The sequence below is a fragment of the Lineus longissimus genome, chromosome 7 (assembly GCF_910592395.1).
Source record: "Lineus longissimus chromosome 7, tnLinLong1.2, whole genome shotgun sequence".
Lineage (NCBI taxonomy): Eukaryota > Metazoa > Nemertea > Pilidiophora > Heteronemertea > Lineidae > Lineus > Lineus longissimus.
In genome coordinates, this window is record NC_088314.1 from 9,552,040 (window position 1) to 9,572,680 (window position 20,641).

At 39.9% G+C, this 20,641-nt stretch overlaps 2 protein-coding genes across 5 annotated transcripts; both read right to left on the bottom strand.

Annotated features, from left to right (window-relative positions):
• Positions 1-136: 136 nt before the first annotated feature.
• On the bottom strand, positions 137-14,382 carry LOC135491375 (poly [ADP-ribose] polymerase tankyrase-2-like). 4 transcript variants are annotated; one of them, XM_064777196.1, is made up of 16 exons: positions 14,196-14,377; positions 13,480-13,572; positions 12,933-13,148; positions 11,898-12,017; positions 9,340-9,432; positions 8,661-8,882; positions 8,169-8,252; positions 7,362-7,457; positions 6,726-6,836; positions 6,130-6,243; positions 5,455-5,544; positions 4,893-4,985; positions 4,497-4,604; positions 1,638-1,751; positions 1,075-1,173; positions 137-581 (listed from the first exon to the last, which is right to left on the bottom strand). In XM_064777196.1, exons 1-16 carry the CDS (start codon positions 14,214-14,216, stop codon positions 408-410), a joined length of 1,848 nt encoding a protein of 615 aa, XP_064633266.1. In that variant the 5' UTR covers positions 14,217-14,377; the 3' UTR covers positions 137-407. The 4 variants fall into 4 exon arrangements, with proteins under 4 accessions (XP_064633266.1, XP_064633267.1, XP_064633269.1 ...); XM_064777197.1 differs by lacking the exon at positions 4,497-4,604 and having other exon boundaries at positions 14,196-14,375; XM_064777198.1 differs by lacking the exons at positions 137-581; positions 1,075-1,173; positions 1,638-1,751 and adding an exon at positions 1,758-2,857 and having other exon boundaries at positions 14,196-14,382.
• Positions 14,383-15,549: 1,167 nt separating this feature from the next.
• LOC135491142 (post-GPI attachment to proteins factor 4-like) lies at positions 15,550-17,850 on the bottom strand. The gene is made up of 2 exons (XM_064776824.1): positions 17,733-17,850; positions 15,550-17,424 (listed from the first exon to the last, which is right to left on the bottom strand). Exon 2 carries the CDS (start codon positions 17,081-17,083, stop codon positions 15,818-15,820), a length of 1,266 nt encoding a protein of 421 aa, XP_064632894.1. The 5' UTR covers positions 17,084-17,424; positions 17,733-17,850; the 3' UTR covers positions 15,550-15,817.
• Between the last annotated feature and the right edge of the window lie 2,791 nt (positions 17,851-20,641).

Consider the following 20,641-nt stretch of genomic DNA (forward strand, 5'->3'; position numbering starts at 1 on the left):
AGTGACAAAAACCACCCCTTGAAGCTATGGAACTATCAATGCAATACATGAAATACAAAAGGACTAAAAAGTAAAAGGGCCTATTCCTTTTCTATAGCGAAGTTACAAAATGAATAAAAAAAGAATGAAAAAGGAATCTAATGTCATCATCCTTGTTTATTAACGTGATGTATTTTTTCGATAGAGATCAATGTTATATCATTCCCTCTGTCACAGCCATATGAATTTCAAGGCGTTCTCGTTCTAGTGAAGTCCTTTAACCATAGATATCGTTGCTAGATTGATGCCCAATGACCATCATTTCATGATGCCAATTAAACGTCTAATTTACATCACCCTCTTTATTAATAATATGCTATCTGCCTAAACTTTGAAAACAGAACCGAATGTCAATCCGTCCTTTTGTGTCATAATATTGTACAACTCTCGGATTTTTTGTTGTTGTTCTTGTCATCTTTGGGCTGCCCCTCCTTGCTTCTGCCCGTCCTCTCCAGTTCCTTCGCCTCATAGTGCGCCTCGAAAGCCTCCATCGCGCTGACGTGTTCTCTGTCGGCCGCTTCCTCGTATGGCGTCTTTCCTTTCTGCATGAAGAAAGCCAATTTATGATACAGTAATAGTTTAAAGTCTAAGCTTCTTTTGCGGTACAAGAGAATATTGTACCTCTAATCTAACTATATACAAAGTATATACATATCACACTATATACATATCACGATCGATTTCGGTTCAACTTTGAACCCTCTTCACTATTTTGCGACTGCAAAGTTATTGGAACACACATAGTGATAACAATAAAAGAGAGAAAATAAATGGTTTAAACTCCGAAAATGAACAATTTGTGTTCTGGTGCAATGGTTGGTCCTCATTTGACCGAAGTATCTCAATACAGATTGACCCAAAAATGCTCCCAACTTTGGACATTTTGGACAATTCTTACAGAGGACATAATCAAGGTTTTACTCTATGCGCACAAAGCTGGAATACAATATAGGTACGTGCGCGAGATTGTGAATTATATCGCGATTTTAGGGTAAACCAATTTTTGGACCTAGTCAAGGAAGCTTCACAACTCACCTGATTTCTTCTGTCAACATCAGCACCGTATTGTAAAAGTCGTTTGATCACATCCGCGTTGTCGTGTTTGGCCGCCAGGTGGAGGGGCGTGTCGTTATTCTGAAGAGAAATATTTTCAGAAGAGAAATAAGTTTTGAGATTGCAAAGTGATAGGGGAACGACTTCAGTGCCATTTAATACCTGTAGTTTAGGTGAATGATAACTTTACTACAATCCCAGTCGGCTTTGTCATTCAGACCTGGTATGCCAAATGTAAAAATGAGCTCTCCCAAGTCAATTTAAAAAGACGTACTCTGGTAAGGTACTAGGTTCTACTGTGAGTTAAGTAACTTAAGTAGGTCAATGGTCTGCACAAAGTCTTCATTTAACAAAACAACAGCAAACCCTTGGGTCTGCCTTCGAGACAAGATACCAGAAAAGATGCGGATGATTGATGCAATTTACCAATCGGAGATGAGAATGGTCGATGCAACTGACCAATCGGAGAGCTCGTTACATCGTATTAAGGGATCATACTGATGACGAATGACTCTTTCATTTGGATTGTACGTGCACACTCTTACCTTTAACGTTTGACAGTCAACATTTGCCCCACCCTCAATGAGAGTGTCAATCATATTCAGTTGGGATGGGTTTGGTTCCTGCATGGCAACCACGTGCAATGGGTTTAATCCATTCTAAAAAGCAACAGAAATTTCAATAAAATATATCTTGATATCAAAAGTAATGCTATTCTTTGAAGGGAAAAATATTGACCATAGTCTTGAAACTTGCGATGCATGCCCACAGTATCATACAGCCATACTATTTCAGGCTTCAGTTTGTGATTCAAACGTATCCTATCTCGATCTAGGAGAACAACGCTGCCACTAATTAGAATCCTGGCTAGTACATAACATACAATCGAGAGGAACAATTTGATGCTCGTTCGTAGGAATTCACGTCTGGATGTGGAAAAGCATTTTTCTGAAAACAACACAGTGTAGTGTTAGTGGAAGAGAAACGAGTCAATCAACGAATACATGCACTTGCCATTTGAAACAGAAATTTTGTACAACACGAGAAAAATAATAGATAAAGAACAAATTCTGGCCAGCATACGATAAAGGCGAAAAGAAAGATGCTCGAGTGTCTTCAATAAATCCTTCGATGCCGACTTGCGACATATCGATTTGAGCACGTTTAGAGATAGAAGTAGTACGCGTTGTGTTACGGTCTGGCTGAAATGGCGATGTTAGTTGCTAGAGAAATAAAAGAGTCTGGTAAGCAAGTTATAGCTAGCGTAGTTGAAGCCCATCGGATGGCTCTCGTCCAGAAAAGCCGTCTAACCTGGCCATTTGAAGAGTAGGTGTCAGTGGAGCGCGCTGGAGTATTCCGTTACTTAGTTTCGGTTTCCGACTCCTTAACCAGGAGTCGTGGTTTCAAACTTTGTCCTTGAAAATTCGAACTCAAGTGAGCCCTGAATTAAGTACAGCCAGCTTCTTGAAACATCATTTGTACAACTCGGGAGAGAGACTTATGACAGTTGGAGTCATTGTAGGCTGAAGCAACACCTGGTCAGAGATGAAAGCTGCAATTGTCATATATAGTGACGTGTTAGTATTAGGGGAAACTTTCGATATTAGAAGACGATGGAGAGGTTTTCACTCAGTAAAACAAAAACAATTATGCGTGTTGTTAACCCTACTTCGTCCTCCTCCTCGCCTCCTGTAGCGCCCATAGGGGGCGGGTGATGGTGCATTCCCTCCTCGTCATCCGGTGCAGGCAGGTTGTCGAAGTCCGGCTGTAAGATGGAAGCAAAAGCAAAAGCGTTACGATTGCAAGGCATTCTAATAAATTAGCGTTAGAATCGGCTACTTTCTTGTTGTCTAATGCTTTGGGAACTTCTGTCTAATCACTACTATCATGACACATACTGCAATCTATCGCGATTTGGCAACTGCAAGAATGCACTTAACTACCAAAGATGTCCTTGTAAGTTTTTGTCATTTCTCCATGCTCTGATTCTAGGTGTATACTAACAAATGTGAATGATATTTAAACTGAAAGAAAACACAGGTTAATCAAGGCTGGTGTTAGTAGGAAATTGTTAAACACGATGGCAGATTCTTCGAAAGTGAATACTATTACACACAACTGAAAACACGATACAAAGGAAGGCTAAACAGTTATCATAGGCAAATTGGGAACACTAAAATCAAGGCGTGCATGATTTGATTTCAGTGTTCTCGCAAAGGGGACATTCTAGAACAGATTATAATACAGGTAGGTACAGTCACGACGAAGGATCAAGACTGATTCGGAAATTTCTGGATTATTTTTCAATGTTTATGTTTAACCACTCTGGATAGAAGTGCAGAAATGCATGTATGATTTTAGGTCAGGAACACCGCTATTATGGTCATTATTTGAAGAGAGTTGACAACTTTAAACAGACATTGACAAAAGGTACTCTTCTACTATAGACATGTTAGACCGCAAATTGGAAAAACCGAAACATTTTTAAGGACATTTTCAAAACTCAAGAGGTTCAAGGGTATACAGTACGATGTGATTAAATTGGGAGAAAACAGGGAACTCAGGGTTAAGTGAATGATAATTACAAGCTGAAACTGCCGTTGATCGTTCTGAAATATAAAGATATTAATTTTAGACGTTGTGTACATGCATCATGATGGTGCATGCACCTACAACAAATGTCGGTGTGCATCTGTCCCATTAGTTAAGAAACCATTCGAGCATGCAGCATGCAGTGTGTGGCCATGCCATTATACAGCAGGCGTAACGCTTTCGAGAGTTCCCGTTTCTTTGTGTTAACCTACATAATGAAGAGTTTTGTCAAATGCCCAGAAACGCCAAAGTGAAAGCGTATCCCTCCTGATAACGATGTCGAAAAATGGGATAGGCGTCCACGTTTTTCGTTGTCGCGCGCCTAACATGACGGAGCACCTAAATGTCGGTTTTTCGTACCAAAAAAAATCGGTGACCACGCTAAAAATGACGGTTGCATGCCCAGCAACACATTCTGTGCTCATTATGTCGTCATATATTCGTTGGAAATTGTGTTTAAACATGTATATGAACAGCTGGAATCCCGTTATTACACTGATATACAAGTCGCCAGGGTGTTTCGCAGAGATGGGGCAAGCACTCTACCTCTGATGGGAGACACCTCTGCCACCAGCACTAAATGCGTCATGTCCGTTTGGGGGCTTTACGAAAAAAACTCCCTAATGTTTGAGAACTCAAAGCAGAAGACAAACTCATGACACTTTTCGGTTTCCCCTAAATAAAAAGTCAGCGTCTCTCTAGATGTCTACTATATCGAAGAACTGGAATATGGAGAACAACCAAAAACGTTACACCGGTGAATAACCTGGATACCGCAGAAGTAATACAATCGTCAGTATAAAAATAGATACTTTTTCAAAAAGGAACTCTTCTTCTTTGTCTTCTATGTCTACGTCTTCCTCTTCTTCTTCCTCAATATCTGCTAACTCAGGCTCAAGCGCCTCTGTTTCTGGCTCTGACTAAGTGACAATGGTTCGATTCATTAGTGCCGGGCACCGGTGATATAACTTACCCCCCCCCCCGCCGCCGCCCCGAAAAGGCACTCGCTGCTGGTTATCCTGGTCGTAAGCTGACATCGTCTCAAGCACAGCAGTTTGAGCGAGCCGTTCAAAACTTTCCATTCTATCAGCGTTTCTAGACTGATATCCTCTAACTAAAATCACGTATGTCTCACCGCATGTCTAGTTCTTTCTATCAAGTGTTTCAAAGGAGTGAGATCGGCGCAAGGAGTTTTCCACGTAACTTACCTCATTGAACATAACTGCTGCAGACCGATCCTGGTCGAGGATATCTCGGGTACCTTTAAAGTCGCCTGCATTAACATTATTAAACAAGTCCGCCTAGAAAATGAGGAAAAAAAGACGATATTTCATAATGATTTGAATCATTATTTGGACAATATATACAGAGTGAGTCGTAGGTCATCGATGAATCATTTAGTTGTTGGTCAATATTCTTTTCAATTCAGCAGACTACTGTATCCACATACATGTAGTTTATTACCCATTGAATAATTCAGAAAGAGATTTCTAAATCAGACAGGTACATTTTCGCACTCTCTATAAGTTCGGCCTCTGTAAAAATCGCCATGGACAGGGTTGACATGCCAGGCCCATTGGTCCATAACCCAGAATTTACCTGATACATACCAATAGTGTGCACGAATTAGTTGTTTAGATTTTATGGAAGATTTGAGAGCTTATCTAGGTCTCCTATAAGAACTTGGCACCATAATTATTATCAAGAAATAGCAAAGACTAGTCTTTATCTTATGAATTTTTGTTATCATTGATACAACACGGCGGTTACCTTAACATCACCAATGCCGCGCCCTTCCAATAAGTGCACGATATCACGGTATCCTTTCTCCATGGCAATGTCGACAGCTTCCTTTCTCATCTGGAAAAGGAGTGATACTATAAGATACAACATGTCGAGATTAGCATAACAACCCGGTATTGCTTTGGATAAATAGGGAGGAACCAATAACTTAGGCTATGACAAGCTTTTAGTACGAAGAAAGGTACATGAAAGAAGGTACATGAAATAATTATTTTCATTTCACCTATCCACATTGTGGAGGATGTGAATATGTCATGCGTAAAATCGATAGGGATACGCAATACGGGCGTGAATGTATGTTGATCTTGTCGATGCTCGTCCTAAGAAATACAGTAGCGATAGATTCAGTGTAATCTGAGCCTATAATATATTCAGTGTTATTCTGGATTAATTTACATTGGATAAGAGTTTAAAGCATTTGCAGTACCAAAGAGGCCAATTTTTGGCCGTACGTAAAAATATTCTTCCCGATTTTTATATAGGCGGATTACGAAATTTCTTTCGGTTTTAGCGATTTTCATTTATTCGTGCGGTCCTCGAAAAAATTAACACCTCAAAATATTTAAGGGTACAGTATCCCACATTTTACTTCTGACTTTATATCCTCCTTTAGAGAGTTACCGAACTAACGAACGAACTAACCTTATTGGGGATAGTTGCATCACATCCTTCACCCAACAGATACTCTACCAACAGATACAATTCGTTATCGTTGGGCAAGTCTTTGATGGCAAGGTGCATGGCGGTATCTTTATCCTGAAAAACCCAAACAAATCGATGACTCTTTAAAATTCAGTATGGGTATATTTTTCCATTATAACAGTTTGTATGAATAGAATAAGCTTTGTATGAAAGGAAAATAATGATGAAAAGTTGACTCACGGGTCCAAAATTACCCCCAAAACGTCAGACCCCCAAACCAAGCGTCTTGGGGAAAAGTAATGAGCCGCTAGATGTCGTCAAAGCAAAATACCCGGCCAAATGCATTAACACTTTATAACTGGTGTGTACACCTCTGTCGAATACTGTTTAATCCCTCTCCCAGAGTCATCGTAATCTACGGTCATTACTTACTCCACCATTAATTCGTCTTCAAACAAAATAGGACACAACTTTTCTACAGGTGGTTACATTTGCTTTACTCACACCCGTTGAGTGTCTTCCACATGAATTAAGTAGTCTGATATCATTTTAAAGTGATAGAAAAACACCAGGTAAAGTATGATAGTCCTACAAACCATGTTCTGAGAGTTGATATTGGCATTGTGTTCAATCAGTAGATCTAACACAGCCCCTTTGTCATGTTTGTGGCGATGTGTGATGACGTAATGAATGGGAGCCTGGCCAATCTGCAATAAAAGGTCAAATTAAGCAAGGATTCAGATCATAATCAAGATGGCAACGATATATTTTTTTACATTGAAAAACCAAGAAGCTAAATGGTTGCCATTGGCCGAGTTGTATTTTCATTGAGTATACCTTCATTATCTATTTGCTCATGATTCACTCGGCAGCAGTTGATATATCGATAGGATAAAAAAATGTGCCGGACCTCGAGGGTTAACGTGTCCCGATTTTATTATCCACTCCAATTTGTGACCCGCTCTACCAAAACTAGGCGCTTGTCGCATCTGAACTTGACAGGTTGATACGGACTTGTTGTTCATTTCCCTATTGTAGACCTTTTGTGAAATGTGACCAAATCAGTTTGTAATAGATTTCACAAAAGGTCTACAATAGGGAAATGAACAACAAGTCCGTATCAACCTGTCGAGTTCAGATGCGAGAAGCGCCTAGTTTTGGTAGAGCGAGTCACATTTATTCTGCACAGACATCTATAGACGTGCACGTGAGATCTATACAGTTACACTCACTTCTGTTTTCATATTGACGTCTCCACCAAGGCGGATGACCTTTCTGATGTCATCGACTGTCCCTCTTGTCACTGCAGTTATCAATGCCATCGGATCCTGCAAATATGAAAGAATGATAAATGATACTCATTAGGAAAACCAAGGAACCTTTCTTGACTAGATCTTAAGTGCAAGAGCTCAGACAGAAACGGTCGTTGGGCAATTGACCACAAAGGTAAAACTTCAAGAAAAGTCTACAAGGTCTTGTCGGATCGAAGAGGTAAATATTATCAAGGACCGCAAGCGAGTTATGATTTCCTTAATCATCTTAGTCATCTTTGTTGACTTTTGGTATCGTTATGACGTAATTTTTGAATCGTAACATCCCCGGGCAACGATGATACAATAGTGTACAGAAAATGCTTTGTAATTTGCATTCTAATTTGGCTCATCTGAATGCCCATAAAGGCATTGCATGTATATTTTTTTTAAACGTATTACCAACAATTCATAAGAAATTAAAAAACTTAAGTTTAACAGGTAACCTCGACCCTATGCACTGTCAATACCGAGCGCGCTGGTATTCCTTAGCTCGAGGTTGCCCATTTTTGTGAGAAACACGTGACCGGACACCGGACACCGGAAGCCGACGCCCCCTAATCTAGTTCATGGCGAGTAAAAATGCCGTCAAGTACCAGTCTCTGTAATGAGTGAATGGAGGAGACTGGTGAAAGAGTCTACGATTCGACCAACATGGATTTTTCTAAGGTCAGAGATGTATGGCTTTTGGCATAACTGAAGTCACTGTCGTGCACATGATCGACCTACCATGTGCCATTTCTCGCAGGTGAGAACTTCCACTATTCCACGGTCTCCTTTCTGGATGGCGTAGTCATAGGCAGTTCGCAGTCTCTAAAATATCAAAAAAGAGAGAAATTGGCGACATTGGATTCTGAAGACGCTGTAAACTTCCTGGAGAGAAGGAAGATAAGGCCTAACGAATTGTCTCTTGATTGGTTTAATCGTTGGATGAGAATGTGTTTTTCCTATAGAAAAGGTTTTAACTTGAGATTCAAAAAAGCATCCTAAGAAAAAGGACTTACAGCGTTATCTTCATAGATGCTGATCGAGCCCAGTGGAGAACGCCCTGGTCAGAGAACCGAGGAGTCAAGACTGAGATACGGAGGCTACAGCTCGATTCCTGACAGCAGCTCGGGCTGTCGTCGAACGCCAAGGACAGATTAACTCACCAAGAACCTTAAGAAAAACTAAATCAACTCACCCTTAAGAATTGGCATTTTCAAAAGCACTTGGACTAACCTTATTTCGAATCTTCGGATCCGCCCCAACACTCAGCAGCTTCCTGGCAGTATGAAGCGCCCTCTTCCCCGAGACATTTTTGACGAGGACATGCAGGGCCGTGTCCTCTTCAATGACCGTCTTGCCATTGACGTCGGCATTGTGACTGATGAACACGTCTATGAGTTCGTTTACATCATCTCCATCTCTCTGTACGACTAGATGTATCGGGAGAAGACCATTCTGAAAAGGGGTAAAGTCAGCATCCAATGAACGAGAGCTTCTTGTTTGGTAAATTAACTACCAGTAGTACGTAGCTAGATAGACTTATCTATTCGGTTTAAGGAGTTATCGAGAGAGGCCTGTTGCTGTAAAGCTTGAAGAACATTTTACTATGAAAGTCTGACGGCTCGTACCAAATGAAGCTTTAGAATCATTTATTTTGTGATATTTTGTCTGCTTAGACTTCGACGACGCAATGCCGGCCTATCAATGATTTTGAAGCGCTCTGCTGCATCAAGTGGTTTTGTTGCTTTTGCATTCAAACGAATCGCTCAGAGTGATCATGCGGCGGGCATTCCGCGGAGCATGATCAAACGACGATCGTGTCATCCTCGTACTTGACATATACACACTAATTTATATTGGCGATTGGTCGCTTATTTCGCGGAAAAAAGAGACATTTTAAGAAACCACCCACCTCGTTATGTCTGTGGACGGACCAAGGGTCAACAAGCAGTTGTTTTCGTATCTCTGGAGCAGTGGCGTCCTGAACAAGAGTATGGACCTCTTCCTAAAAGGGTTAAGAAATTATTTTAACCTTTGTCCGAAAGTACCGAAAAAGATAAGAATATTGTTTGACTGAAGGTACCATATAACGAATTAACGCGTAATTTTCATGTTGTCGTGATGCTTATATTGTTTTACGAATGTTTGATAATATTTTCATGTATTTCATTGATAAAGTTCAGACTATTCGAGGAACAACGGTTATCTTACCGCTTCATCATTTTCGTAGTCCCTGAATAACCCCAGCATGATCTATATGCGACCTCTAATGATTATACGTCAAAGGACTTCAAAGAAGCCAAACTAAACACGAATTCCTTATTTCTCCATAGCATCATCAGTTCTTGCCCTGTCTATGCACTAGTTCATGCCCTGTCATTTCTGTTCCAGATATTTCCTAAGTAAATCACGCCTATATACGACTATAACAAGAAAAACACAACGGATTCAGTGATCCCAGTATTCCTTGATGAATATCACATTATATCCATTGGTAAGCATTTGTTTACCACTACAAATGCGTTGACTGTACTGTGTTGAGTGAATTAGCCGCTGTGACGTCCACACACACACATCTTAATTTGAACTTTAACTGCCAAAGGAAAAACCAACCCTAATCACATGCTGTTAGGATATAATGCTAGACATGGTAGGGATAGCGTTATTGTATTAAATTCTTTGCAGGGCCTACTCACTCAGTAGAAACCTCCAATTTGAATTATATACATGTGTATGTGTTGTTGTGAGGTCAAAGGATATTAAACATGTTAAAGGCAAGCTCTACCAAACGAAATTTGTCAGAAACTTCCGTATCTAGCTCTCCCAAACATTCTTCTGTGGCGAACGTATCAATAAGTGAATATGAGCGCACCTAAGACAAAATATGTTCAATGCAAGTAAACTGTTAGTGTACACAATTCACATCAAGAAATGTATATGGAATTGTTCAGGCATTTCTTTCGTTTAACTACAAAATGGATATTGCTATTTAGGCTAATGGTCCATGGTTGCTACCCCGTGTGACACTTTCAATGGCCCATGTTTGCTACCCCGCGTCGTGTGACACTTTCAATTGACCACAAACAACTTGATAAACGACCAAAATAAAAGTTATACAAATTTGCATCTTGGAAGTGTTCGATTTTCGACCTGTTTGCGACCTAAACATGCTTAAATGGGAAGGCATGTTCTAAAAAAGCGACGTTTTATTTAATAAATAAAAACAAATAGATAAATGACAAAACATCAACAACTAAATCTGCAATGTCTTTCAAACGGCAGTGTCTGCCGTTTCTAATTAAAAGGCATTGCATATAGATTTGTTGTGTATTAATGTTTTCACCACCTTTTAGGTTCCATCTTCATTTGAATCCCTCAAATTTATAATACATATCAGCCAGACTAATAGTTTTTAAATGATTTGTTTAATACTCTCGTTTTTAAAACTCTTAAAAGACATACCTTTTTAAAGAGGCTGTTAACAATTATATATGGTTTATACATTGTTGTTCAAAGTGTCTTTCTGAATTCTAATGTGATTTTCTATCTCTTGTAAAGCGCCACTGACAATTAATTCTTAAGTGGCGCTATATACAATATTTTTTATCATTATATAATTATTCTTCCTTCGGTCTAAATGATTCTGTTTTTATCAATGAGTGGGGGAATTAGTTCAAACAACATGCATTCCTATTTCCCTTTTTTCCTGACAACAGTTACGAGCCTTATGGATTTACTCTCCTTAAATACCATTTTGATCCTCATTTTTTTATTAATAGAGTAAAGTCCTCATAGCCTTTACATAACTGTCTCAATAAACTAGCAAAATGATCTCGTGCGTTTTGAGATGGTTGTGGAGAGCTAATACTCTAATGGTGAACGAACATCAAAAGGAAAACGAAAAAACACCCCATGTGTTTAAAGAAATCGTTATGAAATACGTTAGCATTATAATTAGGTGATTAAAGATAGGTACAGTCCAATCTATGACTAGTAATGAAGATATGAAAATGCATATTAATAAGATAATTGTCTAGTACACAGAAGAATTTGATTTAAAAAGTTCAAAATATTAAGTACATGTAAGTTCACAAATGTTAAAACAAGACCATTGGGATTTTTATATTTAGAAAAATAAATATCCGATACACTCACTACTCACTCGCTTTCCAACGTAATTGGAGTGAAATCTAACCGTGGCCTGGATATCAAAGGACGATAAGTTGAGATTTGTCGAGTTGAAGTTACTATAGGTGAAGGCATATTTTATGCCATCGAACTTTGTGGATGCCAAAGAACCACAAGAGCTTTTGAGCTCTCGAAAAACCTTTAATAGTTTTTCGGCAAACACAAATTACTATTCACCCCTTCGAGGTTTTTTCGGCAAAATAAAAAAAAACCTTGGAGGTTTGAGAATCGCAAATTTTCATTGAACAGAAAAACCTCTTTAGAATTAAGATTGCAACTTACTGTAACAGCAGATTTAACTGGCAGTTCATCATCCGGAGTAAGAGAAGGCGCACCTTGCAGAATCTCCAAAGCCTCATGGTTCCCTCGATTTAGATTCTCATCAAATGCTGATCGTAAATCCTTGAAAAAAGGTTGCAGGACAGTTGTACAGTTACCCTAAGTTCAATCACCGCATTAATACCAGGCAAAGAGGGTTCGAGAAACTTTGCGATCTCGGAGAAGTGGGTGTAATATGAAAAGTATCTACACTTCACGACAATGAATAACCAAATCAAGGTATATATGTGTCCAAAATGCAATAATGGGAAGGTAGAAGATGAAATACACTTCCTCTGCCATTGCCCCGCCTATCTTACACAGCGGATGAAAATGTACCAATTGATATCAACAACATTTGAAGACTTTGAGGAACTTTCCGACAATGAGAAGATAACAATAATGTTGAACAACTCAAACGTATCAAAGTATGTGGCCAACTGTGGCATCAATGCGCTGGCAATTAGAAACTGTAAATAGAAGACTGTATAAAGTAAACTCTTGGTCCGATCATTATAGGCTAGCACCATGTAGATAACGTGTCTTGTAAGCTTAGATAAGGCTGGCTGCAATTAACAGATGACACTATAATAAACAAATATCCTATACTATACTAATTTTGATGTATATTAATAACATCATGGTTAAAATGATCAGTGGGATCAGTGTGCCAGTGTGTTTAGAGCGTTGGGCTTCTAATCAGGAGGTCGTAGGTTCGACCATCGGACGGTTCAGCACAATTTCATCTTTGTGTCCTTGAGCGAAGCACTTAACCCTTCTAGCTACTCTCCACCATGCATGTGTAAATGGGTACCAGGCTTGCATCCGATCCAGGGGGGAGTAATACTCCTACGGCTACACGCTACGGAATCCTATAAGCTCCAGCCAGATGAGCCGTTCGCGGCTCAGGCAATAGCCCAGCCGACTTAAACTTGCTCGGTACATTCTTTTTGTGCTATGTTCGTACTAATTTGATATCGATTGGTTCAAGTCACTTACCCTATTTCTTTTAAATGGGTCAGCACCCCTGTTGACAAGCATCCTTACAGAAATGAGGGTATGTTGGGACTGTGGCTCTTTCGCGAGCAGGTGGAGCGCTGTTTCCTTCTCAGGTTGGGTGGGGAGATTGACGTCCGCGCCATATTTCAGCAGGATATCTGTAATGCTTTCAGGCTCTTGCCGGAAAACAGCGGCGTGAATTGGTGCCTGACCCTCCTGCAAAAAATGTATTTTATCTGCTAATCTGTTGAATGATATACATCTTGCTACAAAATGGTAAAAACAACTATCCTGACAATTACTCAGAGACGGCCGGTTTGGAACAGAAAGTGACCATATCTCATTATTCCCCAGCACGGAATTCGGTAAGCACTTTCCTTCACACAATTAACAAATTCATTGACGCCATACTATTGATGAAAAAGTTATGAAGGATTTATCTGCCAGTCGGCACTTAAACTCTCCATCAATAATCGGTATCTTCCGACTCGCACTTTCCTTACACATCTTGGAAATGAAGAAATCTGTGAAGTGTTATTTTGCTTACCGATACGCACACGTTGATCAAGTGTGTCTTGTTGTCCAAGATGTCTCGAACCACTCTATACGGGCCCTCGAGACAAGCCTTATATAATACATCCTGCAACAGGTCGTTCAACTTTATTGGCCCTGTCTAGGCATTAATAACATTACGTAACAGTTACAACAAGGCAAACATTTAACTTGAGTACAGGGCCCGATCTTGTCACTAATGCTGGCATTAACTTACATTGGCGTTATCTCCTTTGGTTAAGCCCTTTAGACTTAACGCCGAGTTAAGATAATAACACCAGCGTTAGTGACTAAGCTTGGTTTGAACAACTGGGCCCAGAACTAAACAGATAATGTGGATAATGGAGTACTGAATTTAAGGCATATATAGGGCTACAGAAGTTGTTTATTTCAGCCATATACGAATTTTTTAATCGTGTAATGAACCTGTTCGCCTCAGCGCAACCACCAATCAGACGAAATTGGGGCGGGAGAGTGGCTTATCTTCCATACCCATAGGCATCGGATTCGTTCGGGTCAGCACTCGTTTTTGCGACTAGTCGAATACGGAGGTTTGTCGTATTAATCTCGGTGGTATAGGCTATTAATGAAAAAGGCTTACAGAATTAGTTTATAATCCTATTTCCCCTCCAAGGTAGTATCATTAACCATAATACGCGTATATATGCTGAAGGGAAACGAATTAGCCCCACGATGTTGCATACTATTTACCTCTTCTTCGCCTTCCAACATTGTTACAACTGCTCCTCAATTATACTGAAACACTAACCAAAAATCGCAGCGTATCACCATCTGATGTAGTTAATCCTTCCAAGTGTCCAATAATCTGAATTTGTAGCCAAACAGTCGTTAATGTCGTTAGGCAGCAACACTCTTATACGGGTTTACTCCGGGGATATTTCATCAGGTACCACTCCAGTAAGAAAAAAAGGGTACTGGGTGATATGAAGAAAGACCAGCAAATGCTTTTATCTAAAACTCCATGTACATTTACACTTGGCCTTTCTGTACAAAATTGAAGTAAAAACATTTGCTAGACTATATTCATATCAGCCATTGTATCAAGATATAAGTACCAATCCCTTTTACCAACTGCATATGTATGTGCAATGACATTTTCCCCATGCCTACAGTATGTCGACGGCTATTTACAGGAATCCATATTTTTCTTGTCCAAACCTTACATCGACTAAGGTCAATAATTTCTACTTGGGCTTGCAGGTATGTATTGGATAGTGTGGCCCTTCACCCGGCCTTAATCGAGTACTTTGCATGTGCTATATGTAAGTAAATTGTGCACGGATGTGCATATTATTAATCTATTCATGAGCGGCCGCCGGGCTTAGCTGGGCGCTTTTTCAAATTAACGTCACGGCAGATAATCAAATATGTATTGATCTTTGAAATAAACTTGATTACTAATACGTAGACTTATCACTCAGAGCAAGAGGGACTTCTAGCTGGATATTTTGAAAATGGTGATTAAAATTGCAGTCAGAAAAAAAGTGAAGATAACTTTAAAGAAAGCCGATTTACTTCACTGCACTCAGTCCACTATATCTGCAGTGTCTCATAAACCTCGTTATGCACTATGATAGTTTCCGAGTCAAAAAACAAGATTGTGTCATGGTGATGCCTTTGCGCAATGCACAAGTCTTTAACATTGAACGAATGTACATGGCCATGCACTCTGCACTCCCTCCCTGTAAATGCAGCTGCTTTTTCAGGCTCTAGATAAACTTCTAAATTTGTAAACATTCTGCGTCCCGAGAAATTTTTCAATTGTGTTCAATTATGAGTGCAATGAAGTCAAGCGAACTGCTTCTCGTATTTACACTTTCAGGCCGGTGTTGGGTCACTGCTATTATTAACCATTTGATATTATTTTTTAGAATATCCAGCAAGAGGCCCCGGTATCTCTTAAATTTGAAATGCTAGCATAGATTCTCTCGACTGAAAATCAATCTACTTGCTGCACGTGCATCGAAACTGTTAGCAGAGATACAGACACAGCAAATATATACAGAAGAAAACTCAAAATGAGAACAATTTGTTATTAGCTGTTTATTTTTATACATAAGCATCACATGTGACAAACCAAATTGTGGTGACCGTAATAGTCCCACAATAAAAAATATACACTATCATTTGCATAAGTCTAAGTCCGGCCATCAAATTTTTCATATCTCCAAATTTATCAATTCTAAACGTATAGGATTTTTAGTTGCATTCTTCACAAGGGGTTTTATACAGAATTGGCCATACGTTCATACATTTTTACACCGGTACGTGGTCTTAAGCTTGGTTACAAATGACGCCATATGATATGCAATTCAGTTAACAATTTCAGGATTTTTCACATTATTTTTCACAATAGAGTACATGCCGATATGATCAAAAATATTAGGGAGGACAATCAACCCAGTGGTTCCAGTGTCTTGTAGAAATGAGCCTAGAAGTAAGTCCATAGCACATGCTTTTGGATCAGAAGCAGTGCACTGATGTGCATCGTAATAATCAGCAAGAAGTCTCCCACTTTTATGAGTAAAAAGCATGGCAGGAGTGCAGCATTCAGCAGCTGGTTCATTTATATACAAATGTTTTGAAACGTGGCGAAATTTCAAAATGTTTGCCTGTCCAAAAGAGAGAAACACTAAAAATGCGAAGAGGACAAACAATGCCCAGCAGAGGTAAACCTTTTGAAGTTGACTCCCTCTTCCCCACAACATGCACAAGTTCAGGTATATGAATGTCAAGACAGTCCCAAATATTGCACCAAGGCCGATAAGTTCGGAGTATCTTGCTCTGTGTATAAAACGATATGGATGATAAAATTTGATGAACCCGATTTTGTCTTTCGTATCCTCGGATATACGATGTTTTAATGAATGTGTTATTGTGTGATGCAACACCCAAAAGGCATCAGGTATTGGCACAGCATCATCCTCTAGAAGAAAAATGTAAGAATTGGGATTTAGTTCTAGAGATTTTCTAAGGCAGTATGAATAGTCACTCTGTTCCTTGACATAACGGTTCTGTTGTTCAAGATGTGAAGGAGGTCGCACAAGGAATCTTACAAGTTGTAACAAATGTAAAGAGCGAGAAAGGAAGTTTAATTCCGCATACGTGCGCGGATCTGGGTCCACATTACACAACACTAACCCAAAGAAATTCGAAAGACCAGATCTCTGTTGAAAGTCTCGCAAAAGTTCAAATGTTTTCGCGACAGTCTGTGTGACATATTGTGGATCTGACCCATCAATATCATCTCTTCTGGTAGATATAACAGTAATTATAACATCGACCTGTTCAATATGATTTAAAGCGCTACTCGACGAGAGATAATCCCGATTGGATATTTTTTGTTCCTTCACCCAGTTTTTTGCCACTTTTGCTCTTTCCTCATTCAAGTGCCACTCCTTTTCCCTTTCGTCATGCAAGTCGTCATAACCCCAGTAATACGCAGAATATTTCAATTTGCATAATAAGATGGGGAGGACGATGAGGAAGGTTATGAAGTAAACTGCACCAATGTGAATAAGCATCCGCCGGGAAGATTTTAAAAGTGACACCAACGATGAAACGACATGCACATACATCCTTTCTAAACTTGATAACAACGGCGAAGGTCAGACCTATCATGCATTCGGTGTGGATACTTCACTTCCCAGCACTAGCTGAATGTATAGACGTCCATTTGGGTCATGCTCCATTGTGTGCGACACACTTCCGATAGAAAGCAGAACAATTGAATGCAGAATGTCTCGCGCGTGTGTAGTAGTCTACAGCTGTCACATTCACTAGATCTGTCCTCGTGCACAATCATGACACTTGATGGTACAGCGCCAACGAGCTACATGTACAAGCAACGTACCAATATACAAGAGTCCTTGTGACTATGTACTTACTGGTCATCAGACGCCAGTGCCACCAGTAACACCTGGAAGGAAATAAAACTATCAGTAGGCCTACTTTAGGCTACAGCGGGCGGGGGAAGTCACTGCTGGCCAAAACAAACCTAAATATAGGCACAACGAACAAAATGACTTGTGGTGTCACACCATGCGGTCTTTTGTTTGCTGCTTGTTTGCTGTGGCCAGCAGTGGTCGGCTTCCTCTGCCTACGGCGCCTCTGCCAATAAGGAGGGCACCGTTCTTGGGATGTAGTTCGACCAGCCGTATTTGATGGGTGAGCAACGACATATTAGCATGGATTGGAGCGTTCACCAGTAACCCTTGGTGAAATTACCGAGCGACACCTGGGACGTAAATGCGCCAAAATGCATGATTTCCACGGAGAAATATTACACAAAGCGTCCAGACGTTTGTTTTGGTTATTTTCGTGACTTGCTGCTAAACTTGAGTACCATTACGTATACCGACGTGACATCTTGTTACTCACCGCTGAACTACTGATATTGTCATACAGGATGACCGAGACAATGCGAAATATTTTAAGTGGTGTCTATTTCTTCCTTTATGTGACGCAGCGACGAGTGGTCAATGCCATCCAATGTTCGTGGTGTTTGAGAATGATAGATTAGGGAGGAAGATCAGTTGCTATTTAAACAACTGAAGCCAACATAACTCATATGATTACAAATGTCTAGACGGAAATGAGAAAAAATCCCATTCATTGGTTTTGTGCTTTTATAAAGTATCTTTTGACAGTTCAGAACCTACAGTCAGTCCCATTCGAAAAGGATCGTTTAAAAAAATGATTCAACAGCTGTTGTAAACCAGTTTGAAACCTCAATATCACGACAGAGCCTTTCAAATAAATCTTTAATCTGATCATAAGGACGACGTCCACAAAAGGTGAATATGGAAAATTATGAAGGATGTGTAATTAAAGAGGTGACGTTATTGGTGATACCATAATTGAGTATTTAGTTGATTAGTGTTCATATTGATGCCACGTGATATATGAAAAAATGGCAGTCCGAGTATTTGCGGTTTAAAAAACAACTCTCACTGGCAATTGACGCGATTTGCCCTCCTTGACCCAGAAAAGTAGGTCATACCCTCAATCTTGACATCAATTGATAGTGAGGAAAGTTTTGTCGTCCGGAAATGAAAAACAGGCAATTTAATGCAAGTATCAATTCGTGTCTTGTCCCCCCCCCCCCCCCCCCCCTCCTCAAGGGTACGACACCTTATCACCCTATAACGACATCTTAAGGCTCAAGCATCACCCTTTTTTCACCAATGCTACTTTTTCTTTCGTCAAGACATCACCATCAACAATATATCAGTCATCACCGTCATATAAAGTAACCGAACTAATTTTACTGGGTAAGGCTGTATGTTCGACAAGGCATCGACACATTAGCATCCTTATTCTTTCCAGCTTCGCCAAATTTTCACTAAAGGAAAAATAAATACTACTCAAGCATCGGCAAAGATTAGTGGTGATAGCTTTACCCTTGAGGAGGGGGGTACAAGAAACGAATTGATACTTGCATAAGCGTGGACCTTAACACTTCAAAAGTAGGTCAATTTTTAACAACAGGTAGTCTGTGATGTTAATACCAGCAATAGAAATGTAATTGTTCTAGCTAGAAGCATTTCATGATACATAGCCAAAATAGGTTTTCAAAAAGCGCCATCTATGTGGCTGAGTATAGATAAGTTGAAAATCATCGAAACTGCAGTATGTTGCAAACAAACTATAAAAACATGAAATGCCTTATAGCCTCTCCCTTGAAGCTTTCACGTGAATTGTACGCTGTGGTGCCTGCAGAGAAAGGCATCATGGGAAAAATGTCTGTATTCATTCGATGAAGATCTATATAAATAACTAGTATTGGGCAATTCGCCTAACAGCAAATTGCAGACAATATCCCTGGTGAAAGTATTTTGTCATGTTGAGAAATTAGGTTTGCACCAGGATATAACCAGATAAATCAGAGGCAAATAACCCTGAATAACCAGCTGAATTAGGTTGTGACAGTAGGTGCATCATAAATACTAGAATTAGCGATGGTTCTGGGACTGCAACAACTCAGCATATGGATGGTCAGAATCCAGCAGACAACAAGCAAATGTAATCTGAATCTCAACATCTTTCGTATCTTTTGATGAGTTTTCTGGTCGAGTGAGGGAAACCAGTTGGCCATCTGATATGGCTGGTGGGGATGAAAGCTCCCAATGTTGGGACGACCAATAATACATTGCGTCTCCACAGTATTTATATTATAATACCTCCCTCCATGCACACATGGTTCTGCTGCCAATTTTTTCTTCAAATGATCTAGGTGTCAATCATGCACTTGTGGGTACTGGCACCACGTAGGTAACTTCGGATCTGATCTTAAGTGGCAGGTTTTTGGTGCTTTGTCCTGGTGCTCATTTTTAAGATGACAAAACACTATCACCAGGGATATGGTCTGCAATTGCTGTTAGGAAAGTCACAACCTGGGGACAAAAAATAAATGTGATTTAGACTTCGCATTCCTTTGAAGTGTAGGTTGCAACATCCCAGGCCATTGATGCATGCATGGTCACAACATAGGGGCAACCGGGAATCATGGCAAGGATTTTTACAACCATTCTTTTGAGGTGTAGATTGTGATGTGAGGGAAGTGTCTTGATCTCTACATAAAATTCCTTCGACATGGTGCAACAAACCAGTCCAGTAGATATATACATGGTCATAGCATACGGCATCGAGACAACCAGTATGCAAGGTTACGGCCAGGCCCAAGGGGTATGACCGATCAGCACTAAGAGTAAAAACGTAAAATGCAATAATATCTTTTTAAACTAACTGCCACAGTAGGTTTATTTATTCAGTCTTTTTGAAGTAAAAGTATTACAGTGAAAAGAACGAAATACGGCTGGAATATTATACTGGTTTGTCTTCGGACGGCAAATTCAGCACTGCACCGATGTCAAGGTTAAGACGGTTATACGACTTTGCCTCATCAGCTCCTCGTGGTCAAGGCTCCTATATCCGTGACTGATGCGGTCGCAGAACAGAACAGATGCTGATCATCCCCGTCAGGCTGTAAAACAGAGCGAGGAAATATTTTAACTTCACCAGAAGTTTTATCATTCATTATTCAGACCAACAGACACTGACTACCTGCTAATAGTCTATGAATTTCATTGTCATAATTCAGAACAAACACTTATCACCTTTGCTGACAATATTTT

What these genes read in the sequence shown, in the direction of transcription:
- LOC135491375 (XM_064777196.1), bottom strand. Translation starts at nt 14,216, where the DNA reads ATGTTGGAAGGCGAAGAAGAG. An exon ending in ACGTCAATATGAAAACAGAA is followed by an intron (nt 6,837 to 7,361) that starts GTGAGTGTAACT and finishes CTTTTATTGCAG; the next exon opens with ATTGGCCAGGCTCCCATTCA. An exon ending in ATGTTGACAGAAGAAATCAG is followed by an intron (nt 582 to 1,074) that starts GTGAGTTGTGAA and finishes TTCTTCATGCAG; the next exon opens with AAAGGAAAGACGCCATACGA.
- LOC135491142 (XM_064776824.1), bottom strand. Translation starts at nt 17,083, where the DNA reads ATGTATGTGCATGTCGTTTCATCGTTGGTGTCACTTTTAAAATCTTCC.